Here is a 25990-nt window from a genome sequence, read left to right on the forward strand (position 1 = left end):
TTAATATTATTATTATTGTAATAATCAATCTGATGTTTATTAGGTGTTTGATTAATTCTATATTTTAAATTTTATAAACCTTTAACATAATTCTTTTATAATTTCTAAAATAATCAGCAGAATATTCCGAGAATATTTAGTTCATTAGAAAAATAAAGACATTTCATTAGAAACAAATAAGCATCCTGATTATTTATTAATTTATTTATTTGAAAATAGTAAGGTAAATTGAATCACCCCTATTTTGAACAGTGATATATAGTATTTTAATAGCATTCTATTGGGAGAAAAAAAAAAGTAAATAGTTTCTACTGTTGTTTTAACAATGTTTGAACTCAAGCATTTTAAATATCCTCTGAAGTTTATATTATAGTTGTTTTAATCTGTGAACAATGAAAATCTAAACGCTATGTAATTCATTGGGGCAAATATGACATTTTGATTTGAATTAGGAAACCCAATAGAGTAAAAGAACAAAAAATTAAGTGGCCTTAAAATGAAGAGACTGAGTTCACAATAAATTACAATGGCCCAAAGAAAGGAGGACGGATGAGGAAAAGCTTGAGGAGAAGGGAGAATGGCAAAGATAAAGAAGAAAAGAGAGACTGAGAGGGGAAGAGGGCAGCTTGGAGAGAGTGCAGTTTGTCCCTGAGTCCTCCCTGACAGACCGAGTGAATGGGGCCTCTATTCTCTCCCTTCTTATGTAAATGGAGGCTTCAGTCTCCTAGCCATCCGTCACTGCACAGAAAGACCCTGGCAGGCCCTTTACGAGCCTCCTGCTCGCATAATCCCTGAGCCCACAATCATGCGCCCAGCAGGGGGAGAGGGGGAAGTGGCGGGGGGGGGGTTACCATGCAGACAGTGAAAGTGTTCGGAGGGCCACCTACACTGAGCTCACATAATCAAAACATTTCTCATAAGGTGTATAGCCCTCCGAGAGGTTGTTATGCCTCCGACGGAGGGCTGTGATAGGAGGAAGAATGTCGGAAAAGAAGACTGTGGGCATAAAAGGGCAGGAAAGAGAGGGGATTGGTACAATGAATTGAATGAAGGGGACGTGGGACAGGGGTACACGATGCGGGAATTAACATAGTGTTTGCGTGATGGACAGGTGAATGAGGGCCCACGCATTATGTCAGGGGATGTTGGTGGAGCGATCTCGCTGAAGTGATCAAAAGTTGCAGCCGTGGAATTGTAATGACACAGGCCTTCTGAGAGTTTGGATAACTACTGGCTTGCATATGTGTGAATAGAACATTTCCTAATACATCCTCATGTACTGGAATGACAGGTCCAGTCTGATTGGTATGCGCGCCGGGTTTGTGGCACAGCTGAAAGCTGCTTTCTTCCCGTGGATACAGATGGTGTATAGATCTGCCCTCATGTGGACATGCTCAGAACTGACCTCGGTTCTAGAGGTGCTTCTCTCAGTAGCTCTTCACAGTAAAGCGGGCTTCAGATTTAGCATAATGATAGAATAATGTAGCATTTACTTACTGAACAAAGCGCAAATACACTGGAGGAAAAATATAAAAAAATTTTGCACTGTATTTAAATATTTAATTTGATAATTTAAAATTACATTTGCATATTTAGATGCAACTAATCTTTGTGATAATGAATTGTTAAAATGTGGCTGGCTGTGGGACAGACAAGATTCAGTTAACAGTTGCAATTAAGACTTTATATATTAACATGGTTATTGTGCACTTGAAACATCAAGTTTATTAGTATGACAAATCTATATGGTTTTATGACTGATTTATTGTGGACTATGTGTGATGTTTTTAAATTTGTTGACCGATTCTGAGGCCATTGCCTGCAGAGCATCCACCAATCAGCAACTGACAATTGTAATTCCCATCATCTTCACGGTAGATACCACTTGTTAAGCTGTTAATATACCAGTCACCTAACCGTACATCTGATCAAATACCATTTGAATGAGAGTTTGAAATATGGATAAGCAGACAAAATGTATAAACCACTGAGCTTTGAAAAACCTGGATTGAAAAAAATTGCTTTGACACTTCACATACTCATTACAAAATGAAACCAGTGTCTTAGTATTAAACTCAATGAACGAGTAAGTCATCTTAGCATGTTAAAAATGGGAAATACCTTTATTTCAGACCATTAAAATAAATACTATACAGAGTCCAATGTAGAAAAGATTTAATACATGGCTTCTGTCTCAAAAAGGTTAATAATTATCACATTTGTAATAAATTTGTTTAAAAAAATAGCACTGACCAATGTAAACCCCACATCCAAACCCACCCAACAAAAGACAGGCATTTTTTGAACAATACGAAGACATAATGATCTCTATATACTCTACTACTGCAGTTTGGTCCTTTACATATTTAGACCCATCCAACACAGTTTGGTGAGGTAGGTTGTAGGAGCAACACTCCTCAATAGGACTTTGATGCAGAGAAAATGAGGCAATACAATGGTGGGTTGTTAACCAGCCATACCAATCATGCCAAATTCATTTCTAATGCCTTCAGTCACCCATCCCGCCAGAGTAAAGCCTATTTACACAAAAAAAAAAAAAAAAAAAAAAAAAAAAAAAAAGAAAAAGCTACAACCACGCACACAGGACAACACAAGAGATGTAACAGAACAATTGGACCAGGAGAAAAATGACTTGACCACATTATGCAATTTTACAATCTGGTTTGCTTTCACAATCCAGCTTCCTTTAGGACTAAAGCATCTTTTTTTTTTCCCCTCTCAAGCAGAACTTACAGCACACGGATGCTTCTGTTAAAAAGGAAGGTAGCGGTGAAGATTTGGAATAAGAGCCCAAGTCCTCCATATAAAACACATGAATAATTCTGTATTTTACATCCATTGCCCTGTTTTACAAAAAAAAAAAAAATCCATTGTAAACAGTCACATCTCAAAAATGGTTTAACCAACACTATCAAGAAAAGCAGGGCATGTCTTCAATCCATATGCCAGTCAGTGCATTAACATTTACACCATACATGCAAATAAGCCCTGCAATGCCTCCTCTTGATCAGTAGATGGCACCACTCAAAAAAGGGCAAGATTAAATGAGCCTTAGGAATATTGAGTATTCATTCTGAATAATTGAGTGATGTGGCAGACATACTGGATTTCTGAAGAAAAAAAAAAACACCCTCAGAATTAACAGTACTTGATTTGTGAGGGAGTTGTGTGAAAAGGGATGTGGGTTGGAATGAGACTAAAGAGGGAAGGGGGAGGAGAAAAAAACAAAACAAAAAAAAAAGGCTGGGGTCTTAGATAAGATCAGCAACGTTCATGGGCATTTCCTCCACAGTTGTATTGTAGAAGGTCTCGATGTCTCGGAGTGTACGCTTGTCATCTTCAGTGATCATGTTGATAGCGACGCCCTTTCTACCAAAACGGCCACCACGTCCAATTCTATTCAAATAAAGCACTGCCATTAAACAACAGCCAGAATTTCACAAATCAGACAAAACGCACAAAGTGCTTTGCTGAATTACCGGTGGATGTAGTTTTCTCTGTTGGTTGGAAGGTCATAGTTGATAACCAGAGAAACCTGCTGCACATCAATGCCTCTTGCCTGAAGTCAAAAAAATATAAATTTCTCTTACAGATTCAAACAAGAACAGCCAACAAGGATATTTGGAAGGACTGATTTGGTATGAAATGTCAACTGCGGTAAGGGACTCGGCACTGTGGAAAGCAGAATAGTCTCCCAAACTATTTGATATCCATCACAGCACTGAAAGCTAGGGAAAGAATTCGTTTGAGAGCTCAAAACTGTGGGTAGAGGTGAAAGGTTGCTTACCAGCAGGTCAGTAGTGATGAGGACTCTGCTGGAGCCAGAGCGGAACTCTTTCATGATGACATCCCTCTCTTTCTGCTCCATATCACCGTGCTACAAAGACAGAGCGTATAAAGTTTTATAAAAATGTACATGTACATAAATGCCACATGACGTGAATGTCACTCACCAGCGCAGAAACAGTGAAGTCCCTTGCATGCATTTTCTCAGTCAACCAGTCCACCTTTCGACGGGTGTTGATGAAAATCACAGCCTGTGTGATGGTCAGGGTTTCATAAAGATCACACAATGTATCCAACTTCCATTCCTGAAAGAGAGGGATATTAGCAAAGAAGAGAAAAAAAAGCCTTTGGCCACAAGGTGGTGCTGTTTTCAGACCAAAAGTAAAGATCATGTTCCCAAGAGTCCTACAGGCTCAAATGCACAGCTAAGCAAAACGCTTATCAGACACAGAACACTGCAGGAAGTCTGGGATCAGTTGACACGCATGGAGATCATCACAAAACAGCATTACAACTTTAATAAGTTACTTCAAATTTGGACAGCTTAAATATTCCCTTCCTGAGCCCCGAATTCTCCACTCACCTCTTTTTCAACATTAATGTAGAACTGCCGGATACCCTCAAGGGTCAGCTCTTCCTTCTTAACTAGGATACGAACAGGATCCCTCATGAATTTTGTGGTCACCTCCAGCACCTCCTGAGGCATGGTGGCAGACAAAAGAATCACCTAGGAAGAGAACACCAAAAAAATAAATATTTCAGTCATAATGATCATTTTAGCTCACTGGAGTACTCTGACAAAGACAAGATGGCTTGACACTTCCACCCATTTTGAAATTAAACAGCAAAAGTAAAAAAATTAAAAAATCTTAAACCATAAAAAATGTAACCTGCTTATTAGTCATGAAGAGGGACCTATGAACCCAATCAATGTGGAGAGCAGTTACATTACTCTACCAAAGTTTATGATACCCATCACAGCACAAAGCTGGTAGGAGAGGAAACTCTGGTGTGGGAATCAAGGCAGAGGAAGATTAGGTTTACCTGAGTATCCGTGGCCAACTTCTGAAAGATCTCATAGATCTGGTCCTTGAAACCACGGCTTAACATTTCATCTGCTTCATCCAGTGCAAACATCTTTATATATTTGGGAGCTTTATAAAAAAAAAAAAAAAAAAATCATTCCAAATCCGCTGGCATATAGAAGGTTAGTGTCATTTAAAAACAAGAGCAGGTAGTTGAGAATTCAAAACTCAAATAAGAGACCACTGAAATAAGCAATTGCCATCTGCACTTACAAAGATATCTGCGGTTGAGCATGTCAAACACACGGCCAGGGGTTCCAACCACTATGTGGGGCACATCAGCCTGGAGCTTCTGAACATCATTACGGACATTTGTGCCACCAATGCAGGCATGGCAGGTTGCCCCCATGTAGTCTCCAAGAGCCAGTACCACCTTCTGAATCTGAGGAAGACATTAGCAATTGTTAAGAAACTTAATTTAACTTGATCTGAAGAACCACCCGTGTTTACAAGTCACTGCCAAATACACCTGTGCCCATATGATGAAACAGTCTTTTTTCACTGTATTGAGTTGACTGGGATGAATATGGCCTTTTTTTTCTCTGCCCCTAACAGATATAGGACTGTATCATTGACAGACACAGCCTTACTAAGTTCTAGGGGCCATGTTTAAACAGGTCACAATCGGTCTTCTAAACCTCTAACAAGGCAGGATACAGAGTGCTATAACAATAGTTCTTACCTGTTGGGCGAGCTCTCTGGTAGGAGCCAGCACCATAGCTTGTGTAGCCTTCAGCTCCACATCAATCTGCTGCAGGATGGAAATAGCAAAGGTGGCAGTCTTTCCTGTGCCAGACTGAGCCTGTGCAATGACATCGTACCCTAGGACCACAAAAATTATAAAATAAATAAAATATAACAAGGAGCTTCACTGTTTACATGTTACAATACAAAGGCAACTTGTGCCCATATCATGAAACAGCCTATGCCTCACTGCACCGAGTTGACTGGGATGAATATGGGCTTTATTTCATTTACCCTTACTAGATATAGGTCGGTGTCACTGGCAGACATCGCCCTGCCCAATATATAAGGGTGTTAAGCGATTTCATTACAGAACTGGCTGATTAAGACAAAGACTAATGAAGTTTTACATACCCTTGATACAAGGGAGAATTGCTCTCTGCTGAATGGCGGAAGGTTTCTCAAAACCATAAGCATAGATTCCTCTGAGAAGAGCCTCTCGCAGGTTCATATCATCAAAACTATCAACAATCTCTTTCCAGTTGCTCTGTAAAAAAAGAATGAATGTTAAATACACATACAGTTTGACATTCCTATTAATATAATTTTAGGGAATTTTTTTTTTTTTTAGCAGCAACTGTATCTGTGCCAATAGTGTTCTCTCACTAATATGAGCTAACTTTTATGGCCCTGACTTGCCCCCAACAGATATAAGACCCAGTGCCATTGACAGACATGCACAAAATTCTTACATGCACAAAAACTGCTTTAAAAAAAAGAAAAGAAAAAATAAGTAACCAACCTCAATGACTCCATCTGGCTCCATCCCCTCAGGGCCATTGTCTCTGGGTCTGAAATGAGTAGCTTACATTACATTCGTTTCACCAAAAAAGAAAAAAAGGCCAATTTTCACAAATTTAAGACTAAACGTGAGTTACAGTCCTTTACTAGGTAGGGGATTACCCACAGCCAGCCATTCATACACGTATTAAACACGTGTTAAATGTCTAAAGCCTGAGAATTGAGAAAAATCTAAAACTTGCTCGAACACACGACGTTGTTAATGAAACAAAAGGGTATGGTGACAGCCCCAGTCACCATTCACTTTCATAGTATCATTTTGCATAAAATGAAAGTAAACGGGGCTTTTGTCCAACGTGTTCTTTTGGGTTACACGGAGGGAATTCACATCGATTTTGATTTTTATTTTAATCATTTGTAATACTTAATGTAAAACTAACGCCTTTTTCTCTCCAAACAAGACACTGACACAACCTCGTAAAATGACCAAGAGGCAGCCATTTTCACTCAGCGCCATTACCAACGTGGCTCCGCTAAGTAAATCACATTAGCGCGTCGATAGCTAAACTTAATCTTAAATGGAGGCTCTTATAAAATTCCAAATAAAATTAGCTTGTGCGTCAACTCTGTATTATACCATCACATTACGGCGTTTTTCTAGACAAAGTTTAATTTAACCATACTCGTAATCTTTTCGCAGATGGCACTTTCCTTTTTTGATTAAAGCGTTTATCATTTATATAAACTATTTTAATTACAAAAGAGGCCTATCTGAGGATAGGCCTCGGGCCTACACCGCCAGACCACCCTATTGTCTCGCCCAAGAAAGGCCATGTGCCCTACATATTTTCTCATTTTAGGCCTACATCTACAAGCAAAATACAGATTTATTATCACATGGCCCCAGATAAGGAATTTTTATGTAAAAGTACATCGCAATAGGTCTAACAATCGTAGGTAATCGGTTTAAAACAGGGAGAAGGGAGCGACCATGTGCCGCATGGACGAGCCGGTCACACGAGGAACTGAACAAGCGCGTGAGACACGTTGCGTCACAAGAACCGGCATTCTAACGGAACATCGCATATACGTTATGAAACTCTTTTAAAAGACAAACATCACGAATGTAACGTAAAATAAGATAATTGTTTCCTACTCTAACGTTAACCGGTGAAAACGCGCTTTTCTAAGACATTTTAACAAGGCGGGAACAGAGAGCGAACGAACGTGCCAAACCAGCTTAAAATGCTAGCTTTTGAATCGCTGATGCAATATAAATATTAAATATTTTCAAATAAATCACGTGAAATCAGTGATATTAACTGAATATTTCAAGTAAACGAGTATCATTAACACAAACAGGAAAATTATTCTTCGAACACGTTATCTTACCTATCTTCATGTTCAGACGACATTATTACAAAGGACTGTAGACTGGCGGAAACGCGCAAATACTTAAACCGTGACGTCAACCAAAGCTCATTGATTGGATATCGTCCCAATCAGTCAGATTATACACCCGCCCAGCGTGACCTTCTATTGGTCCTCAAACGTTTGGCACCGCCTTGTGTAAGTGCTAGTTTAAAGACGTCACACATGAAAAATCCTAGCTGGAAGCTAAACCAGTTTAGTTTTCTTGAAATTTGACGTTTGGTTTTCAAGAATATACCATTTAAAAATTACCAGTGTTTTGATTATAAAATAACTAAATTCATAACAATTGATTTACAAAGTGTAATTTTTTTCAGCCCTGAAATTTGCGTTAATTCATATTTGAAAAGAAATGTGCCTAAAGTAACAAGATAGAATCAATTTGATAGTGGGTTTTAAAAGGGAACTTTCATTGTTTAACGTGCCTTTATAAGTTTTTTTTTCTTTTTTACATGATTTTGTGTTTCCATTTGCCTCAATTTTAGTGCTAACAGTATATGAATTTAAAAATATATTATATAATTATAATATTATTCTTTTATACGTATGTGTGTGTGCTACTATGTCAAACACTAATGTGCTCACTTCCAGAAAATAAAGAGATCACTTCCCTTCTTACACAAGAGCTGTTTTCCTGTACTTAAATGTTGCAAGTGAGTCATTTATGATTCACCGCTGGTGTTACTAGTGGGTCAATTAACATTCAATATAAATATACTTTGAGGAAAAACTAGCTTATTGGTGTTATTTCCATTCTGAATAAGGGTGAATACACATAACTAGAGAATACCTCACTGACATGTTGATTTCGCAACCTTTAATAATAAATCCCGGCCATTTCATGTCATCATTAATTGTAGTGCGACTAACAAAGTAATAATTCTAGTGTTCTGATGAGTACACAGATCAGTATTTTCTTAAGACGATTTATTAAGAACAAAAACTGCAGACATGATTTGTCACTTGCATTAGAGCACAGTTACTCTCATTCCAACTTTTCAGATCAGGAGTTTTGCAACATCTTTATACACAGAAAAAAAAGCCAATAACAGAGTGTTCCATTTAGGCAGTATGTCACAAGGGCAAGACAGGCTGTCAAACGTTAATCACCTCGGATCTCTCAGTCAAGATGTTGGGCTCCAGTACGAAAACAAAAAAAAGGTTATACAAAATTAAAACAAAAGTGAGCGAGGATGAAAGATCCTCAGTTTGAAGTCTCTCAGGCTTTTTGGACAAATGTATCTTTTTCTCCTCTGGCTGTGCAGTCTTTACACAAATATCACAGTGAAAGCTTGCAATGACACAGTTCTTTGTACATAAGCCTCCTCAGCTTGGGCATGTCCTGTTGACTAAAGCTGAAGGGCTGACCCAACGCGAGACACTTGCAATACTAAAATGGAGGTGAAGAAAATAAAGAGAAATAAGAGGTAAATCTTGTGTGTGTAACTAAAAGACATCTCAAACGACACATTCTGACTTATTTCTTGTGGTTTTTATTAGAGTTTATTGGACTTTCCTCTGGATGAACAGCTATAAATGTACAATACTGTGTCTGATAATAATGTATATACATACCTGCAGGACAAATGCACCACAGTCACTGTCATTATTCTGTCTGCCAACATTCTGTAACAAAAAAGAAAGCTCTATTAATTGTCATTTAAACAACTGAACAGCATTAGACACTACAAAAAGGTCAATAGCAATTTATGGTGACAGTCACTACAATGACTGGCCTCACCATTTTAAAAAAGCCTTTCCACCCCGTGAGAAAATCTCTCTTCTCTTTTATCATGGCTTCTGCCTGCAGGTATTTAAAAATATGCTGTGGAGAGAAAAAAAAAGCCAGTTAGTTGAGATAAATTACAAAAACAAAAGTTAAGAATGTATTACTTACTATAATGTTTTAGACACATAATTTAGAAAATTTCATAGCTTGTGAAGATGATTTTGAATCTACAGAAAACAATATTTTGGCTTTTACCTTGGGGCAGCGACGGTTAAGGGTTCGCTGAGAATCAAAGTACGTGATGGAGCGCTGTTTAATATCAACAGAGATCAGTGACCAATGCACTTCTAAATGAATGGGAATCAACAACAGATCCTTCTGGAAGATGTCCACCTGAAACATGTTTGTGCTTATATAAATAAAAGCAAGAAGAAATGTAGTGCTGATTTGCTTTAAGGATAATTAAGAATAAAGCCAAATTAATGTATCATTAAGATAGCACACTTCTAAAGCATAGAGTCAGTAATTGATCAAAAGTAAAAAACATTCATAATATATAACAAAAAACGTTGTTCTAATGAACTTTTTATTCATCAAAGATATTGTTTTAAATATGCTAAATTATTCATCTTCATACCAATTTTCAGAAATACATAAAGCAGCTTTGTTACCAAAAATGTTAAACAGTAGTATACATTTAATCTCAAATTATTTGATACACAGTTTTCTTACATTCTTTGTCCATCGTTTCACTCCATCATAGCCTTTGGTCCTCAACTTGTCATAAAAGAAACTGTTAAAAAAGTGCACCTGAAAATAGAGATGACAACAGATATAACAAAGCACTAAACAAGTTAATTTAAAACTAAATACAAATGAACTTTCCCTGACAATCAACAACAGCAGTGCAGAATTTATTTATCCCAACCTTTGTTACTAAGGTTGAACTAGGATCAGGTTAGCCAATATTACAATAGAATTGAATAGGAGAAATTAGAAAAAGCTAAAATAATCACCTTTTCTGGCACTGAATCCATCACAAGGTCTCCATACATGTTCATGACCTTAAAAAATTAGATCAAACAACAATGTCTGCATTACAAAAGACAAAGAAAAGCAGAATTATGAAAAGTAGTGCTATGCATTTCTAACTCAAAACTAACCTGGTCATTAAGCCAATTTTGTCCATAGAGGGTGCTAAGATCATCCATTGTCAGAACATGGCGCTTGTAATTCACCCGAAACCCTTTCACCATGGCAGTCCCTGGAGATCTGTGGTAGGACTGAATTAAATGTTGCACCATGACTTTCCTGTGGACACATGGTACAGAAAAACCATTTCAGGACCTTTCAAAGATGTATGCATGTATGCACAAAGTATTTGTATTTGTGGTTCTGAATGTGTGAGACCTGTGGGGCTGAGAGAAGTCCTCATTGAAGACACCTTTTAGTTCCTCAACAATATCATCTGAATGTACAGGAATTAGACTTCCATACTTTTGAAGGTACTCATCAAGAAGACCTGAGGAATTTGGAACATACCATCCATTTAATACCCAACGTCTACTTCAACAGGCAGTCTGGATGATTGGGGAATGAAATAAAGCTCTAAAAAAATCTCCTTAATGATCTGGCTAATGCCAGTTTTATGTCAACAGCTCAAATATAACATCACTTTAGATTGCAATCTTGGAGAGATCTAAAGATCTACATATACCGTCACTAGACATACATTCATAGCATAACCAAAGAAATAAAATATAATATAAGTTTCTGCAGCTTTTAAGAACACGAGTTCTACCTTGGACATAACACCTGTGCTCCTCTGTAAGTATCATCTCCATCCTTTGTGTGGTGGACTTCAGGGGCATAGAAAGATTTTCCCGACCTCCACTGACTGTTGAACATGACTGAGAATTCCCATAACCATTGAACCCGGAGAAATTGTTTTCTGTGGGGAGAGAACAAATATATAATATAATGCGGTATTGACTGTAATTCTATTTACTCAGTGATTTTCACTTGCATACAAGGGAACCCCTTTGAAATAATATTGTACTGATGTACTTTAAGTATAATATATATATATAGTTTTAATTTCAAAATAATTTAAATCAAGAAGTTTATAGCTGAAATAGTATAAATTCTTTTTTTTCTTTTTTTTTTTTTGTTTTTTACAGTTCCATTTCCATTTCCAAGGTTGAAAACTACTGCTCTAAAAAACAAGAAAAGAAAAAGTCTCACCTGTTTCTCTTCCATTTGTCTCCAAACCTGTTTGTGATGAACCCATGGTGTCACATCCCTGCTCATCCTGTCTCTTGTTGGCATAAAGGCTATACTGGCGCCACCTCCTCGCCCGTCGATACCCTAAGGTGCCGACCCACTGGGCCCGCTGTCTCCACGTTTTCCAATTCTGCACAAGCCGGTTGCGTAATCTAGCACTAGACCGTAGTCTTCGCCATCGCTTCAGCCTTTGCTGTCTAAGTCCATGAAGCCGAATCTGGAAGGGGTGCTCAGGAAAGTCTCTGGTTTGGAATTTGGCCTCCCCTTCACGTGAGGACACCTGCTGCCGATAATTATTAGCGAGCATGGCTTGCGGTTGTGATTCGAATGGCATTTGCCAGTCTTCCACATCATCTTTTTCCTCCCACGGATCAGAATCAATCTCTTCCTCATCTTGTTCTTCATCTTCCATATCTTCTTCATTCTCATCAAATCCAGCTTCCTCATCAACCTCTACTGGTTCTATGTACTCTCCAGTCCAGACTTGCTCCTTGTGACCTAGTTTGAGGTGAATGGGGCTGATGGCATTAGGAGGGGAGTTTGGATCCATTAGACCTCCTCCCATGCCCCCAACACTGGTGGCTTCCTGGCTCACAGTCAGAGAGAGTTCCCCTTGCCAGCGGTTCTGGGCCAGGCTTCCACCGCTGTCTCTCATAGTCCACTGGCAACCTGCTACCTGCGCCAGCTCGCCGCCTGCAAAAGTGAGAATAATGGTAATTTCAGTGCCCTAAATTTTGTTTCTTATCCAGGCGGGTAATCAGCATAATACAGCAGCGGTACTTATACAAGACCGGCTATCAATCAGTTATATGGTGATTGGCAAAGCAAAGCAGATGTTAGGTATCTTGTGTTTATTTGGGCATTTTAAATATACAATAGGATCTTGTAAATACTGCTCTGATTTACTTTAATTTAAACGTATCAAATGCGTAGGAGCAGGACCCTTCACACAGAAACGTGGTATTAGCGATATATGACAATATGTATCTCCAAGTAATTTAATAACCAAACACGATTCAAGAGATTTTAAGTTAATTGTAAAACGCTAGTATCAACGACTAAATGGACGGTGAGAAAAGAGCCTCATGCACCTTCATACGAAGCCTTTTAAAAGCCATTTACATCTAAAAACAATACACGTTTTGCAATAAGGGTTGACGTTATAATTCACGGTTGCTTTGGGGGGTTTTTTCGTTTACAGGCATGTGGAAATTTGCTAATTAGCTGAAGAGCTAACAGCTGCCTACAGCCTCAATTGTGCTCGTATATCACTCACCTTTTACGTGTAGTTTTACACCAGTGTAAGATAATAGCACACGTGGCAGCTTCACCTTTATTTTCCACGAATTTGCAAATAAACAAAATTGTGCATTACGAGGATTTCCACCTCAATCAATGAATACAGTCGCGCTCTTTGCACGAAAGCATAAACAGCAACGCTGCGCGCAATTGATGACATCATTGTCCTCGCGTAATGGCGTTACTGACAAAATGATAAAGCAATAGAATTTACACCAAAGTGAAGATAATTTCAACATGTTAACATACTAATACCGGATCAAGTTGTGTGATGAAGCAAAAGTAGTAAAATAAGTATGAGCTGTAAATGTAAAAGGCGGTTTCTAATGAACTGATGGAATAAAAAACTTGTCTAGTATTTATATACTAGCAAGTATCTATTATTTGTTTAAATATATACACAAACTGAAAATCTATATATATAAAGATTTTTTGTGGCTAAATTCAAACAGCGGTCTCATTTTAGATATGCTATGTAGCCTATATGCTCTTATCCATTTCATTTTTAACATCGGTATATGTTTCAAGTCTGACATAAGACACTACGGTTAATTAGCCTACAGGCTGCATATTTTAGGCCTGAGTCACAAAATGATGGGAAGGAAAAACTTTGTACTAGAAAAATATTGCACTAGTCTGGACTAAACACTAAATGATGAGGCATTTCAATTGCAGCGCACAGTTGACTCAGCGTAATCACAGTTGATGGGATTTCTCAGACCTCAGCACTTAAACGTCTAATACCATACTGGTTCACTACTGCATACAAAGATTCCCACTTATCTGTTTATTTGGTTTATTTTCAAATAAAATTACTGCTCACAGACAAAATATTTATTTGATAGTATGTATAGTGCTTTGATAGTATGTATAATACAGCTAGTTTAATTTCCATATGTATAAAATCACTTTTTTTAAATTCAGTGAGGCAATTTTTTTCTTTCTTTTTGATATTTTGATATTCATCAAATTAATCCATTATATACACTTAGTTGTCATAATTGCACATTTTATAGGTCATCAAAACTCTACTGGTAAAGTTAGCATGGCCAATCTATGGTATTTCAATAGTTATTTATGGTAATCAGCGTTGGGAAGGTTACTTTGTTAATGTAACAGGTTACAGATTACAAGTTACCGTTTTCAGAATGTAATAAGTAGTGTATCTTTTCAGTTGAAGTAATGTAACTTATTACATTTGATGACTTTTTGATGACCTTTCTAAATGTCTAATATTTTTAACTGAAAATCATTTAGAAAAATTTAAATTAGGCTTTACAGTAGCACTGTATACAAAGCTTCCATGAAGAAAGCTGTTGCTAGAAAGCTGCAGGTTCAAACTAGATGAACATTTAAGGGACATGGTGCATACATCCCACATAAATAAGTACTAGTACTTACAGTACATTACAGTTTACAAAACAAAATTATTTTTGAAATTGGTTTTTAAAAGGGTCATATGATGCGGTTTCAAATTTTCCTTTCTCTTTGGAGTGTCACTAGCTGTCAGTGCCTAGATAAGATCCCTAAAGTTGCAAAGACTTATGCTTCAAAACCAGAGATATTCTTTATAATAGGTATGACTTGTCCACTTCTAAAATGGCTCGTTTAAACATGCCCCCACTTCTCTATGTCACAGAGTGGGTTTATTTTTAAATTAAATATTGCATAATTCCACTACATGTAACTAGTTACTTTTCAACACTGATGGTAATATACAGAATAGGAAATGGAGAACCAGGAAGTGAGTTGTTAATGAAAAGTACCTTTTACCCAAAGGATAATTTTTCTAGGTTGACTAAGGGTAATCTAATACATGATTTCACGTGAGCATTTGCATATGTGTGCGTGTGCGTGTGTCTTTGTGAGAAGAAGAAAGTCTGTAAATATCCAGTCAAACTGGAAAAACAGGATCAGAAAGGCATGACTGAAAGGGGCACTGAGGGAAATAGTCTCTGTTTTCAAGTGCCTCTGATGATGCAGGGCTTTATGTAATTTGTGAGGTTCCTTCATTTTGAGTGTACTAATACAATATTTATAAGCTTCCTTTCACACCCACTTATAGACATCTGTCCTTAAATAATTGCTGATGACCCGTATTTCCATTTTTTTGCATTTTTTTTAAAAACGAATAACAAGAAAATAAGGTAAAATTTCCTGTAAAAAACACAAGGCTGCTTTGGAATAATAACTACTTTTAACCTATATCACTGCCAGCACCACATTTAAAATATAATCATTTCATTAGTAACACACACACACACACACACACACACACACACACACACACACATATATATATATATATATATATATATATATATATATATATATATATATATATATATATATATATATATATATATATAAACAAAATATTGTGCACAGATTCAAATGGGGTATACAAGTAATAATGTTTTTTCTTGCCCCCAAACACGTTATACGTAGCTTTTTGGAAAGAAAAAAATGGAAAGGAAAAGAAGATTAACATTAAAATCTACATGACTGTTAAAATTGGGGAGGAAAAACAACAGAATGATGTAATGGCATAAATTCAACAGGTGGTGAATGTTGGTGTTAAGGGCGGAGGACGAGAGGAGAAGAGGCGGAGTGAAGTCAACTGACAGACTGCTTTGGAGTCGCAGAGACGCCGGACGCTGTCTATAAAACACCTGCTTAGACCGTGAACTATTTATGAACTACAGATTCACGACAGACGGATTAAACCACCTTTCTATATTCTAGCACGGCGGATTATAATAAACCGTTTCAGTGAAACTCACTGAAAATGAATGGTTTATAATGGAATGGTTTATAAACCTGGAGTGCAGTTGACTTAAGAGCTAAAGAAAGTGATTCGACTGCGTCGAGCGTTTATTTGTAAGTATAAACTTTTGTTTACTGCAAGTAGCAACCTTATTTTGCAATGGAAAGTGAATTATATCTTGAAATCAGCAATATATAAATTCAAAGTGTATAAGTGTCTAAACCAAAGGATTGTTGGTGAAAAGTAACGATTTGCCATGGAATTCATTTTTAAGAGCGTCATTTCCGCTTTTTTTGTTATGCTTTAAACACTCACCTGGGCCCAGGTCGTCCTTATCTGCTATCATGGGTGATTTATAGCACAAGGTGAAACCAAGAGTATATGTTAGTTTGCTTTCAGATACTTTATAATAAAGTAGGGCGACCATACGTGCCATTTTCCCCGGACTCGTCCTTGCCAGGATTTCTGTATTGCTTTGATTCAAAGTACATCGAGAGCGTTTTGAAAACATAATGAACCGATGTCACACACCGATGGGTCTGCAAACAAACAAAGCCATAACTTATATATTTTAGTCAACATAGGCAGGAGGTGGCTCATGCTCACCTTCCTTATATATATATATATATATATATATATATATATATATATATATATATATATATATATATATATATTAGAGATAGATAGATATAGATGGATAGATTAGTTTTCCTACAGTGTTATCTGTAAGTATCTGTGGGTAGTTTCAGTTTCAGTGTAGAATATTCTTTCATATTTGTTGAAAATTTGTTTCGCGTGATGTTGATTTTGTAAACATTTCCTCTTTTAATTATTTTTTTTAATTATTAATAAGATACCATACTGTTTGCTGCTAAGAAAATGCATGACAAATAATTGTACATGTTTTGTTGTAAATTTGAATATTAAGTGGCCAGGCAGCCACTTAATATTCAAATCTCTCAAAAAACTGTGATATAACAAATAATACTGTTATTTCTAAATTACTTAGGAATTTGTAATAATAATGACCTGCATATTGTTTGTGACTAACTACTCGGTCATAGGTCAACTGCATATGTTTGACACATTTATAACATTAATTATACATGAAGTATTAAAGTCACGCCTTTTGACAAAACTTGACAAGTAGTCATTTGTTTCTATACACTGGGTGTACATTCCTTTATAACGCTTTGTAAAAGGCCACTGTTTTCTGCTTTTAAGACTTTCAAAAGTTTTGAAGCGTATTTCATTACAATAAAACTTGTCTGATCTGTCAGTTCACACCCGGTTTCAGAGGAGACTATATCAGATGTTAACAGAAGCACAGATCTATCCAACAAGCTGGCTTGAGGAAAACCAACCTGAAAGTTGCAACCTGTTAGAACAAACTTGCTCCGTAATCTTTCACGGTGTTCTGAAGATATTTTTAAATAACAATTCATTGCAGTAATCATGTAGTTACTACAATTGTAAGATCTGGTTTAGAGCGTACATTGTTAACTGAACTTCAGAGCCTTGAGTTTCACACAGAATCATTTTCTCTTGCCATTTGGGGTGTGGACTTTGGGTGTGTAGTCTTAGAGAATCTTATTTTGATGCTCTCATGTTACCTGCTCAGACAAGCCCCCATAGTTTTAGAGCGGTCTCTTCTGAGGCGTACTGGCTGATTATTCACTAAAAGGTCATGTGTCTGAGTTGGTCTTTATGTTGTCATGGATCTGTTAACACAAGAGTGCAGAGAGTTTCTAGTTGTCTCTATGTACACTGGGAAGTTCACGGACACGTGAAGGCAATGACACAGTGTTTGGCAGGCAAAAAAACCTTTACTGTTCTGAACATGACTTACCAAACCTTGCTTCGCATATTTGTTTATGAAACTGTTAAATGGGGATTTCCTTGCCAACACAAACAAGTTAGAATTCTTCAGAGAGGTATTCAGTGGTCATTCACAGCATAATTGCTTTATGAGTTTAATCTTACTGAGCAGGTAAATTATTCTCTTTTACACACACATGCCTGAAGTGGTTGGCCACATACCGCTCTCCTCACTGGCGTCCGCTGAAAAAAAAAGTAGTTTGTTTGGTTTTAAACTCCCCTGTTTCTTTGATTTTTAGGCTGTTTGTTAGCATGTATATTCATTTCAGCATTTTACCTGTATTAAAAATAACATGAAACATATAAACATGTATTTATTTTTCATTTAATTGGTAATATTTGCAGTTGAAGTGCAGTTAAAAATGATCTCTAACACCTAAACTGGCAAGTTTTAAAATACAAATGAACTATGTGCACCAGCCCTGTACATTTAAACTGAATCAAGTAAAAGAGTAAGTATTTTCGAGTGCCATGCACTTTAAGAGGGCTTTCTCAACACAGCTCAGGTCTCTTGTTTGTTTGATTTCTCATTGGCTTCCAGCGAATTCCCAACAGGCATCCATAGCAACCTAGTGAGGCCTCAACTTGTAGGAACAGCCATATTGTGTCTATTCAGAAAACATACAGTAGTCTAGGTGTACAGAGCTTGGTTCTGTGGATTGTTAGGTTTATTATACCATCATTTCTGATCCCATCTCATTGCTCTGTATGTCTCTTTTAGAGTTGCCGTGTGACAGTTTAATAATGATGGATCATGACACTCAGTGGCTGTACCAGCTCCTTGCTAGTGTGCAGCTCGAGAGATTCTACATAAGGATGCGAGATGGACTCAATGTTACACGTATTGAGCACCTGAACTATGTTAAAGAAGCAGACCTTGAACAGATTGGCATTAGTAGACCAGGTATGTAAGGTTTTTTATTAGAAGGTTTCGTTGTGTACTTAAAGCCCCTACAGTGGTGAATGTAATCAGTTAGTGCCTTTTAATATGGTTTGTGTATCATTACATCTTTATGTTTATTGATGTTTTTTATTGTTAACAGGACAGAGGCGATTATGGGAAGCTGTCAGACGACACAAAACCATCATGCGACCACGGTCGTGGATGGTTAAGGTATTTTACATCTACACATACCCCGTCTTTTTATTCCTGCACTTTTCCTACCTGTGATCATCACTGTCTATTTTCTACTAGGCCTTCAATGGTCGCACCCCAGAAGGAAGTGAGCAGTTTAATGGTGTTGGGTCAGGCCAGGGGCCAGAACCAGGACGAGCACTCCCCTGTCTTATTCAGGACAGTGAACTAGTCTTTGGGGACAGGCTAGGCTCTGGTTCCTTTGGAGTAGTTAGAAAAGCAGAATGGCAAACACCGACTGGACGAGTGGTGAGTGCTTTACACCAAATATGAGTATGTATAGGAGTATAGGAATAAATACTAGACTAACTGTCTCGTTTCCCTATTTTAAGCTGCCTGTAGCAGTGAAAACCTTGAGGGGGGGTGGATCCAGATACGGAGATGTGGTGACTGAGTTCCTCCAGGAAGTTTCGACCATGCAGTCTCTGGACCACCCCAACATTATACACCTGTATGGTGTTGTCCTTACTCATCCTCTTAAAATGGTAATTGCTACCTTTTTTTGTGTGTGTACTTATTGTGTACTAATAATTGATTTTTGGTAGTTTTATGTATAGAAAAATAAATGAATTTTTCCTTTTCATATTTGTTTTATTGTTCATTAAATTGTTCATAGAGCAAAAATGTGATTGTGAGTGTAATATAACTGGTTTTATAACCCAGTTCAGTAAGCAAGTTAATATTTAGTAACATGTATTTTAGACACAATATTGCCCTTTTACTGCAGAATCGTGTGCACCACTAATGAAATTACTTTCAAACAATGCGAAATTAACTCCTGTGTATTCATCAATGAACCAGTGTATTTGAGCGAATCTGTTAAATTAATTATTCAATGACTCCCTCATAAAGACTTTAATTTACAAATAAATCAAGTAAAGTTTTTGACCAAAGCTAGTTTTTCAATAAACTTTTGATCTGTAGTGTTATTTGTAATGTTGTTGCAGTGCTGGCGATGTGAGGACATAATTAAACTTTCTTTTTATTAGGTAACGGAGCTGGCACCCCTCGGCTCTTTATACGACACTCTGCGTCTGCGACAGGGAGAATATCCTCTGTTACGACTCTGGCTCTTCAGCACACAGATTGCTGCGGGTATGGAGTACCTAGAGTCCAGACATTTCATTCACAGAGACCTCGCTGCCCGGAATGTCCTCTTGGCTTCCAGAGAGCTAGTGAAGATCGGAGACTTTGGACTAATGAGAGGCTTGGAACCAGACAGGGACCACTATATCATGACGGCACACAAACGCATCCCCTTCGCATGGTGAGAAGCTGGATTTGTAGAAACAGAAAAAACAGTGAATTCTGCATAATTCCAGAGGATAGTAATGCCAACCTTTTGCTTATTTCCTACAGGTGTGCTCCGGAGAGTTTGCGTGTGGGTACTTTCTCCCATGCTTCAGATGTCTGGATGTTTGGTGTCACATTATGGGAAATGTTCACTTATTGTGAGGAGCCCTGGTTGGGGCTGTCTGGCAGACAGGTAGATATCTTGATGCAGTAAAATTGTGAAAAATGCTGTGTTCTGTTTATCAACTGCAGCTGTTATAAGTGACGTGTTGTGTTCCTTATAGATCTTATATCGTGTTGAGCGGGAAGGTGAGCGATTGGATAGGCCTTCAGACTGTCCGCAAGAGTTATATTCTGTGATGCGGAAATGCTGGGCCTGCAGTCCTGCTGACCGACCAAACTTTTCTCAGCTCACCACCATGGTAGCAGAGGTCAGTTTTAAAGCTGTGCTTCTCATTAATCTTATTAATATTCACTACAGTCATATTTAAAAGTTTGTGGTTATACTGAAGAAATGGCTGCTCCGCCATTACAGGAATAAATTACATTTGAAAAGATATTAAAAAAACAAAACGGTTATTTTATATTGTAATAATAATTAACCAAATTATCACTTGCTGTATTTTTGATCAAGTAGGAACTTTAAGACGCTTCTTTCAAAAGCAATAAAGAAATCATACATATAGTAAAAGAGCTTGTGCTCTTGAGCTTTAGATATTTAAAAAAAAGCTAATCTAAAACCAGGAGCATTTCCCCGGTCAATTGTGTATATGTATTATGATTAATGAACGATACACACAGAATCTATTTTTTTCTCACGTTCCTCCTTTTTTTTAATGTATTTTTTAAGGCTCAGCCTATGGAAGTTCGAGCAGTGAAAGACTTCACAGAGCTCAGAAAACTCTCTTTACAGGCGAACGATGTAGTGACTGTAATAGATCATGGGTAAGTAAAATTTTATTTCAATTTGTTTTTTATTCTATTTCTGTCTTTATTTTAATTAATTTTCTATATTGTCAGTTTCCTAACCTTACAGCCTTGGCATTGGTAAAAGTTGTTATCAGTCATGCCAATAAATCTTTGCTGACTCTCTCTCTCTCTCTCTCTCTCTGATAAAGGTTGTGGCTAATTATTAACCGACCTCCCCTCACTTTGACTTAGTAGCATTATTCATACCTCAACCTACATCCGTTTTTTTCATATGCTCATGCGAACCACACTTCAAAGAATTCAAATACTTACTATGTTTAATATGCAATAGCGGTTTTTACAATAAACTGAATTTTTAAGCACAAATTTAGAGCACAGAGACCAAAAGTTAGTAATAAATGGAAAGGTGCTGTAGATTATCTATATATAAATTTATTTGTGAAGTAAAAAGAGAGATGCTAAATAGGGTTTTGTAGTGATCATCAGAAACAATAAAAACGACTTGCCTTTTTGTTGTCTGTATTTTTATGCTTTTGTGTTTTATTGTAGGCTGGAAATGTGTGAGTGGAAGGGCCAAAACCAGAGAACTCTAAGTGTTGGCTGGTTTCCCCCTGCACTGGCTGCCCCGGCTGTCACAGCAACAGCCGTTCCTGCATCTGGCCCTGCTCTTATCTCTTCCCCTGTTAAAGGCAGTCTACAGCACACTGGCCATGGAGACACAGACCCAGCACGCAGCTGGGGCAACCCAGAACGAATAGATGAGTGAGTGACTGACTTTTTAAATGAATTTTATAAACCATAAGCTTTGAATTCACTAAAAGGCTGTCACTCTAATTAGACTGTTTGTGTGACTTTTGCGATTTTCTGTGTACCTTTCAGCGCCAGACGCTGGAGGATTCCATTAGCAAGAGAGAAGGAAGGCTCCAATCTGAAGAAAATGGCAGGTTAGAACTTAAAACGCACTGTAACAAACTTTATTTATAATACACATTATAATTAGAGTATTTTCCAAGGCCTGAAAAGAGGTTTCTTTTGAAAACATAATTTTTCTTATTCATAAGGGGTGCATTAAACTGATTAAAAGTGACTGGGAAAATGTTCACATTGTTACAGAAGATTTCTATCCATCAGAGAATGCTAAATCCTAATGAAAATAATGATTTTTACAAACAGTCGAATAGCGCAACATAATGATAATATTTTGAGCACTTAATCAACATTTTAGAATGATTTCTAAAGGATCACATGATTATTTATCAAGTCACGTTTCGTGTCTTACTCTCAATCTTCAGGCATCTCAAGGAGTCTGGAGTCTGTTCTTGGCGGTCCACAAGACAATGTTCGAGGTCCCGGCGGGAATGCAGCTCAGAGAGCCGACCCGCGCAGACTCATGCAGAGCAATTTAATACAAGATCCACGGAGGTTTAGTGATGCTATTGTTATCCCACCTGCACGGCCACCACCCCCCAACTTCAAATGCCTTAGCCCACAAAACACTGGCTTAAAAAACGTCAAATCCCAGATGATGATGCAGGATCGGAGACCAGTAAACCCAGCAGGCTGGGCTCCTCTATCTCATACACCGATACAATTTCAGTTCCAACCACAGCAGCAGTGTTTTGCGAATAGCAATCTCGGCAGGATGACACATCTGGCCAAGTCAAGCCCTCAGTTAGATGATGACCCTGAGAAAGAGAAGGAGAGAGACAAAGATCAGAAGAAAGAAATAGGAGAGAAGCCAAAGGAGAGGTATCCGCCACAAGTTGACAAGGAAGCATTCATAGCGCAAGTATGCAGTTTTCCTCAGATCCAACAACTTATATATAGACTACTGTCAAATGCTTAATCCCAATTAATCAAATACATATACACACATATACTTGTTTTACAGTTTTTATTTGATTTTCGTTTTACTTCAACTTACTAATATAATAGACTTATAGACTAATATAATAGACTAATAGATAGGCTTATGGTAAAGAGATACAAAAATACTGCAAATTAAAATGCTATTATTACATTTTGTATTATATAAGGAATGAATAGTGATACTTTCTAAGGAATAAAAAGATTGTTTCTGCTTGGCTAAAAATACAAAATTATGTTAGACACTTATGCTTGCACTCTTTCCCTGACTACATACATAGTCAAAGGTCTGTCTAAAATTTCATTATATCACTATCCATAATACATACTATTCATCAAATAAAAAATGTTTTTACAAAAATATTAAGCAGCGCTACTGTTTTCAATATTGATAATAATAAATGTTTGAGCACCAAATCAGCATAATAAATGATTTATAATTATGTGATGCTGATGACTGTATTGATGGCTGCTAAAAAATTAGCTTTGCCATCACAGGAATAAATTACATTGTAAAATATAATAAAATAAATTGCAATAATATTTCACAATTATATTATATTTAAAAATATTGTTTTTACTGTATTTGCAATGATTTTTTTTAAATAGCACAGTTCCTCTTTGATGCTATTGCTAATATATTAATTGAGATACCAATACTGATTGCTCATCAGGTTCAGGAGGCAGTACATGGAGTGACCATTGAGCAGGTTCAGAAAGCTCTGAATCGCAATGACTGGAATCCTGTACGGGCAGAGCAGCAGCTTAAGGTAACAGACAATTACCTCTTGTTTATTCAGTGTAAATCATTTCAAATATTTCATTGCATTACTTGAACTCTTGTGTTTCCTTTACATCATCAGACGGACCAGCTGTATTACATGACTCAGTACTCTCGAGAAGATTGTCATAAAATCCTTTCCCGGTACAATTGGGACCTGCAGCAGGCAGGAATTTACATCATCCGACAAGACAGAGACAGAGCTGCACTCGATAGAAGAGGAGAGAGAGTTTAATGCAAGACAATGTTAAATTGTAAGATGGTTTATAATCATTGAGGATTTCATGTTTTTGTGATACAGATAAATTGTCAAGAGGTCAAAATATATGTACGTTTCCATCCACCTCCGATGTGAAGCTATCTATAGTGACTCTGTATTATGTGCTTATTAAACTTGTGATATCAGTTATTTGTTTGAAAAGACAGCATAATCATTCTTATTAAATGCAGAATGCATTCCAGTTGCCACTGTGACTATTGCTAGTTTGCAGTTTTTGTATATAAATTAGGGTTGTTTACATTTTAAATAAAGTAAATCAGTAAAACTGTGTAAATGTATATGATGAATTTGTAAATACAAAGTGTTATACAAGTTTGCATCTGTTTAATAAAGCAAGTCATGCATTTTTATTTGTCTTCAGATTTTCATTCATTATTAGAATTTAAAACGCAACACTTTATGGCATGTTATTTTCCACAAAGATATGTCTCAGTTTAGTGTTGAAACCAATTACATATTGATTCCAGGTGACAGTGTTAAGGTACAAATGGGTATATTTAGTGAAAAGACATGTGAAATGCTTATACATTGAGATGAAAATGTCTTTATAGACTAATCAATACTGTTTGTGCGGATTTAAAGCTAAACCTGTAAATGTCCTGTGAAGTGTCATCAACTCTGAGACATGCGATTGAAAAGACCTTAAACTACCCAAAGAGAAGTAGAGAGAAAGTTGTTTTGCTGTACCCAAAATAACCACAGTGTGTCATAGTTAGTCATAGTCATATCTTTGACAGAACGCAGTCTTTCGATGAGTTATGAATGTAGCCGCTAACATTCTGCTACCAACATGTCTGCTTACAGCGGAACCATTTTACGGAAACTTCGCTGTTTTCAAAACACAACCAGACCGAGACATTTAGGCAGAAAATATATCGACACTACATTGGATTGTTTGTAGCCCCGACCGACCTGATACGTAGTAGGCTATCAAACAAAACGAAGAAGAAGAAAGGAAAAAATACCGTAAGGCTCTGCCACACTTTCATAAAAAGGTACAAAAGCTGTCGTTGAGACAGTGCCTGTTTAAACGTTCACATTTATACCTTATTTTAGTACCTTAAAGGTACATAATTAAACCACTAATTTCTGAAAGGGCACCGCCCTAATGAAAGCTTTTGTACCTTTTGTCTAGTGCAGCATATTACTCCAGTTATGCAAATATAATTTTTTTGTGAGCCAGAACGAAAGGGAAAAATTACAGTGTGATTTTTTTGTCTGGTAAAATTATACTTCGTATCTAATTCAATGTAGAGAAGGCATATCCCAGGACAGGTACTTATGGAAGATTTGTCTGAAAAGTAGTCTGTTCCCTGTAGCATCTTCTGGACCTATTTTATCAACAAAGATATGGACGTTCATTTATGTGTTTTGTCTTGAAGAACTATTTATTTTGTCCCTTAAATTATTATTTTTTCTTCTAATTTTAATGTTATTTATTTCACAGGAGCAAAATAACATAAAAGGGAATGTTTGTATTTTCTGTTCGGAGATGCAAAGATACTGTTAGAACGTTCATCTATTCAAGCAATGAATAGATAACAGTTACATTTACTCTTCAAAGTTATGTCTACAATACACATCAGTGAGGATTAGATATTATGATCAATATCATGGAACCAGATGGCTGAAAGTTGAAGCCAAGTTAAAAAAATGGTGCATACTGTATAGTGCATACCAGATTAAAAAAAATGACTAGCATACTAGCAAAAGTGAAGGCTACATAAGTTATTTCTTTTATTTTTACTCTTTTCATGAAGGCTGAACTAAGATATAAAACTTTTTTTTTTAGTAACATTAAAAACATTTACAGTCAAATAAATGATATGTGTCTTTTCTTTTTCTTTCTTTCTCTTTTTTTATTTATTAAAGATATTATTAGTAAAACATTTTAATAAGACCTTCACCAATTTGCTGATTGCATTTAACCTTTAAGAC

At 36.8% G+C, this 25990-nt stretch overlaps 3 protein-coding genes and 1 non-coding gene across 4 annotated transcripts; 1 reads left to right on the forward strand and 3 right to left on the reverse strand.

Moving 5' to 3' along the window:
- Positions 1 to 2096: 2096 nt before the first annotated feature.
- Positions 2097 to 7836, reverse strand: eif4a1a (eukaryotic translation initiation factor 4A1A). The gene is made up of 11 exons (XM_043244835.1): positions 7770 to 7836; positions 6379 to 6427; positions 5991 to 6123; positions 5575 to 5714; positions 5106 to 5274; positions 4852 to 4961; positions 4391 to 4534; positions 3975 to 4112; positions 3809 to 3898; positions 3501 to 3580; positions 2097 to 3417 (listed from the first exon to the last, which is right to left on the reverse strand). Exons 1-11 carry the CDS (start codon positions 7790 to 7792, stop codon positions 3273 to 3275), a joined length of 1221 nt encoding a protein of 406 aa, XP_043100770.1. The 5' UTR covers positions 7793 to 7836; the 3' UTR covers positions 2097 to 3272.
- Positions 4174 to 4311, reverse strand: LOC122349840. The gene has a single exon (XR_006251533.1). It is a non-coding gene; the product is annotated as a small nucleolar RNA SNORD10 (small nucleolar RNA).
- Positions 7837 to 8718: 882 nt separating the features above from the next.
- Positions 8719 to 13264, reverse strand: senp3b (SUMO specific peptidase 3b). Its single transcript, XM_043243313.1, has 11 exons — positions 13097 to 13264; positions 11782 to 12513; positions 11339 to 11488; positions 10948 to 11059; positions 10701 to 10848; positions 10554 to 10601; positions 10270 to 10347; positions 9793 to 9930; positions 9550 to 9633; positions 9384 to 9434; positions 8719 to 9198 (listed from the first exon to the last, which is right to left on the reverse strand). The coding sequence occupies exons 2-11, from the start codon at positions 12473 to 12475 to the stop codon at positions 9088 to 9090; spliced, it is 1614 nt and encodes a 537-aa protein (XP_043099248.1). The 5' UTR covers positions 12476 to 12513; positions 13097 to 13264; the 3' UTR covers positions 8719 to 9087.
- Positions 13265 to 15732: 2468 nt separating this feature from the next.
- Positions 15733 to 24402, forward strand: tnk1 (tyrosine kinase, non-receptor, 1). Its single transcript, XM_043245473.1, has 14 exons — positions 15733 to 15999; positions 18489 to 18671; positions 18811 to 18881; positions 18963 to 19151; positions 19235 to 19387; positions 19892 to 20169; positions 20262 to 20388; positions 20480 to 20626; positions 21046 to 21140; positions 21675 to 21887; positions 22005 to 22069; positions 22418 to 22914; positions 23666 to 23761; positions 23855 to 24402. The coding sequence occupies exons 2-14, from the start codon at positions 18512 to 18514 to the stop codon at positions 24005 to 24007; spliced, it is 2244 nt and encodes a 747-aa protein (XP_043101408.1). The 5' UTR covers positions 15733 to 15999; positions 18489 to 18511; the 3' UTR covers positions 24008 to 24402.
- Positions 24403 to 25990: the final 1588 nt, after the last annotated feature.

The sequence above is a fragment of the Puntigrus tetrazona genome, chromosome 7, assembly GCF_018831695.1.
Source record: "Puntigrus tetrazona isolate hp1 chromosome 7, ASM1883169v1, whole genome shotgun sequence".
NCBI classification, from domain to species: Eukaryota; Metazoa; Chordata; class Actinopteri; order Cypriniformes; family Cyprinidae; genus Puntigrus; species Puntigrus tetrazona.

Excerpts from the sequence above, each read along its gene's own strand:
- eif4a1a (XM_043244835.1), bottom strand. The coding sequence starts at position 7,792 with ATGTCGTCTGAACATGAAGATAG. Across the intron at positions 3,899-3,974 it reads ACTTCACTGTTTCTGCGCTG|CACGGTGATATGGAGCAGAA; the intron begins GTGAGTGACATT and ends CTGTCTTTGTAG. Across the intron at positions 3,418-3,500 it reads AGAGAAAACTACATCCACCG|AATTGGACGTGGTGGCCGTT; the intron begins GTAATTCAGCAA and ends TTATTTGAATAG.
- senp3b (XM_043243313.1), bottom strand. The coding sequence starts at position 12,475 with ATGAGAGACAGCGGTGGAAGCCTGGCCCAGAACCGCTGGCAAGGGGAA. Across the intron at positions 9,634-9,792 it reads TTAACCGTCGCTGCCCCAAG|CATATTTTTAAATACCTGCA; the intron begins GTAAAAGCCAAA and ends TTCTCTCCACAG. Across the intron at positions 9,199-9,383 it reads GTGGTGCATTTGTCCTGCAG|TATTGCAAGTGTCTCGCGTT; the intron begins GTATGTATATAC and ends CCTCCATTTTAG.
- tnk1 (XM_043245473.1), top strand. The coding sequence starts at position 18,512 with ATGATGGATCATGACACTCAGTGGCTGTACCAGCTCCTTGCTAGTGTG. Across the intron at positions 19,152-19,234 it reads AAACACCGACTGGACGAGTG|CTGCCTGTAGCAGTGAAAAC; the intron begins GTGAGTGCTTTA and ends CCCTATTTTAAG. Across the intron at positions 20,170-20,261 it reads AAACGCATCCCCTTCGCATG|GTGTGCTCCGGAGAGTTTGC; the intron begins GTGAGAAGCTGG and ends TATTTCCTACAG.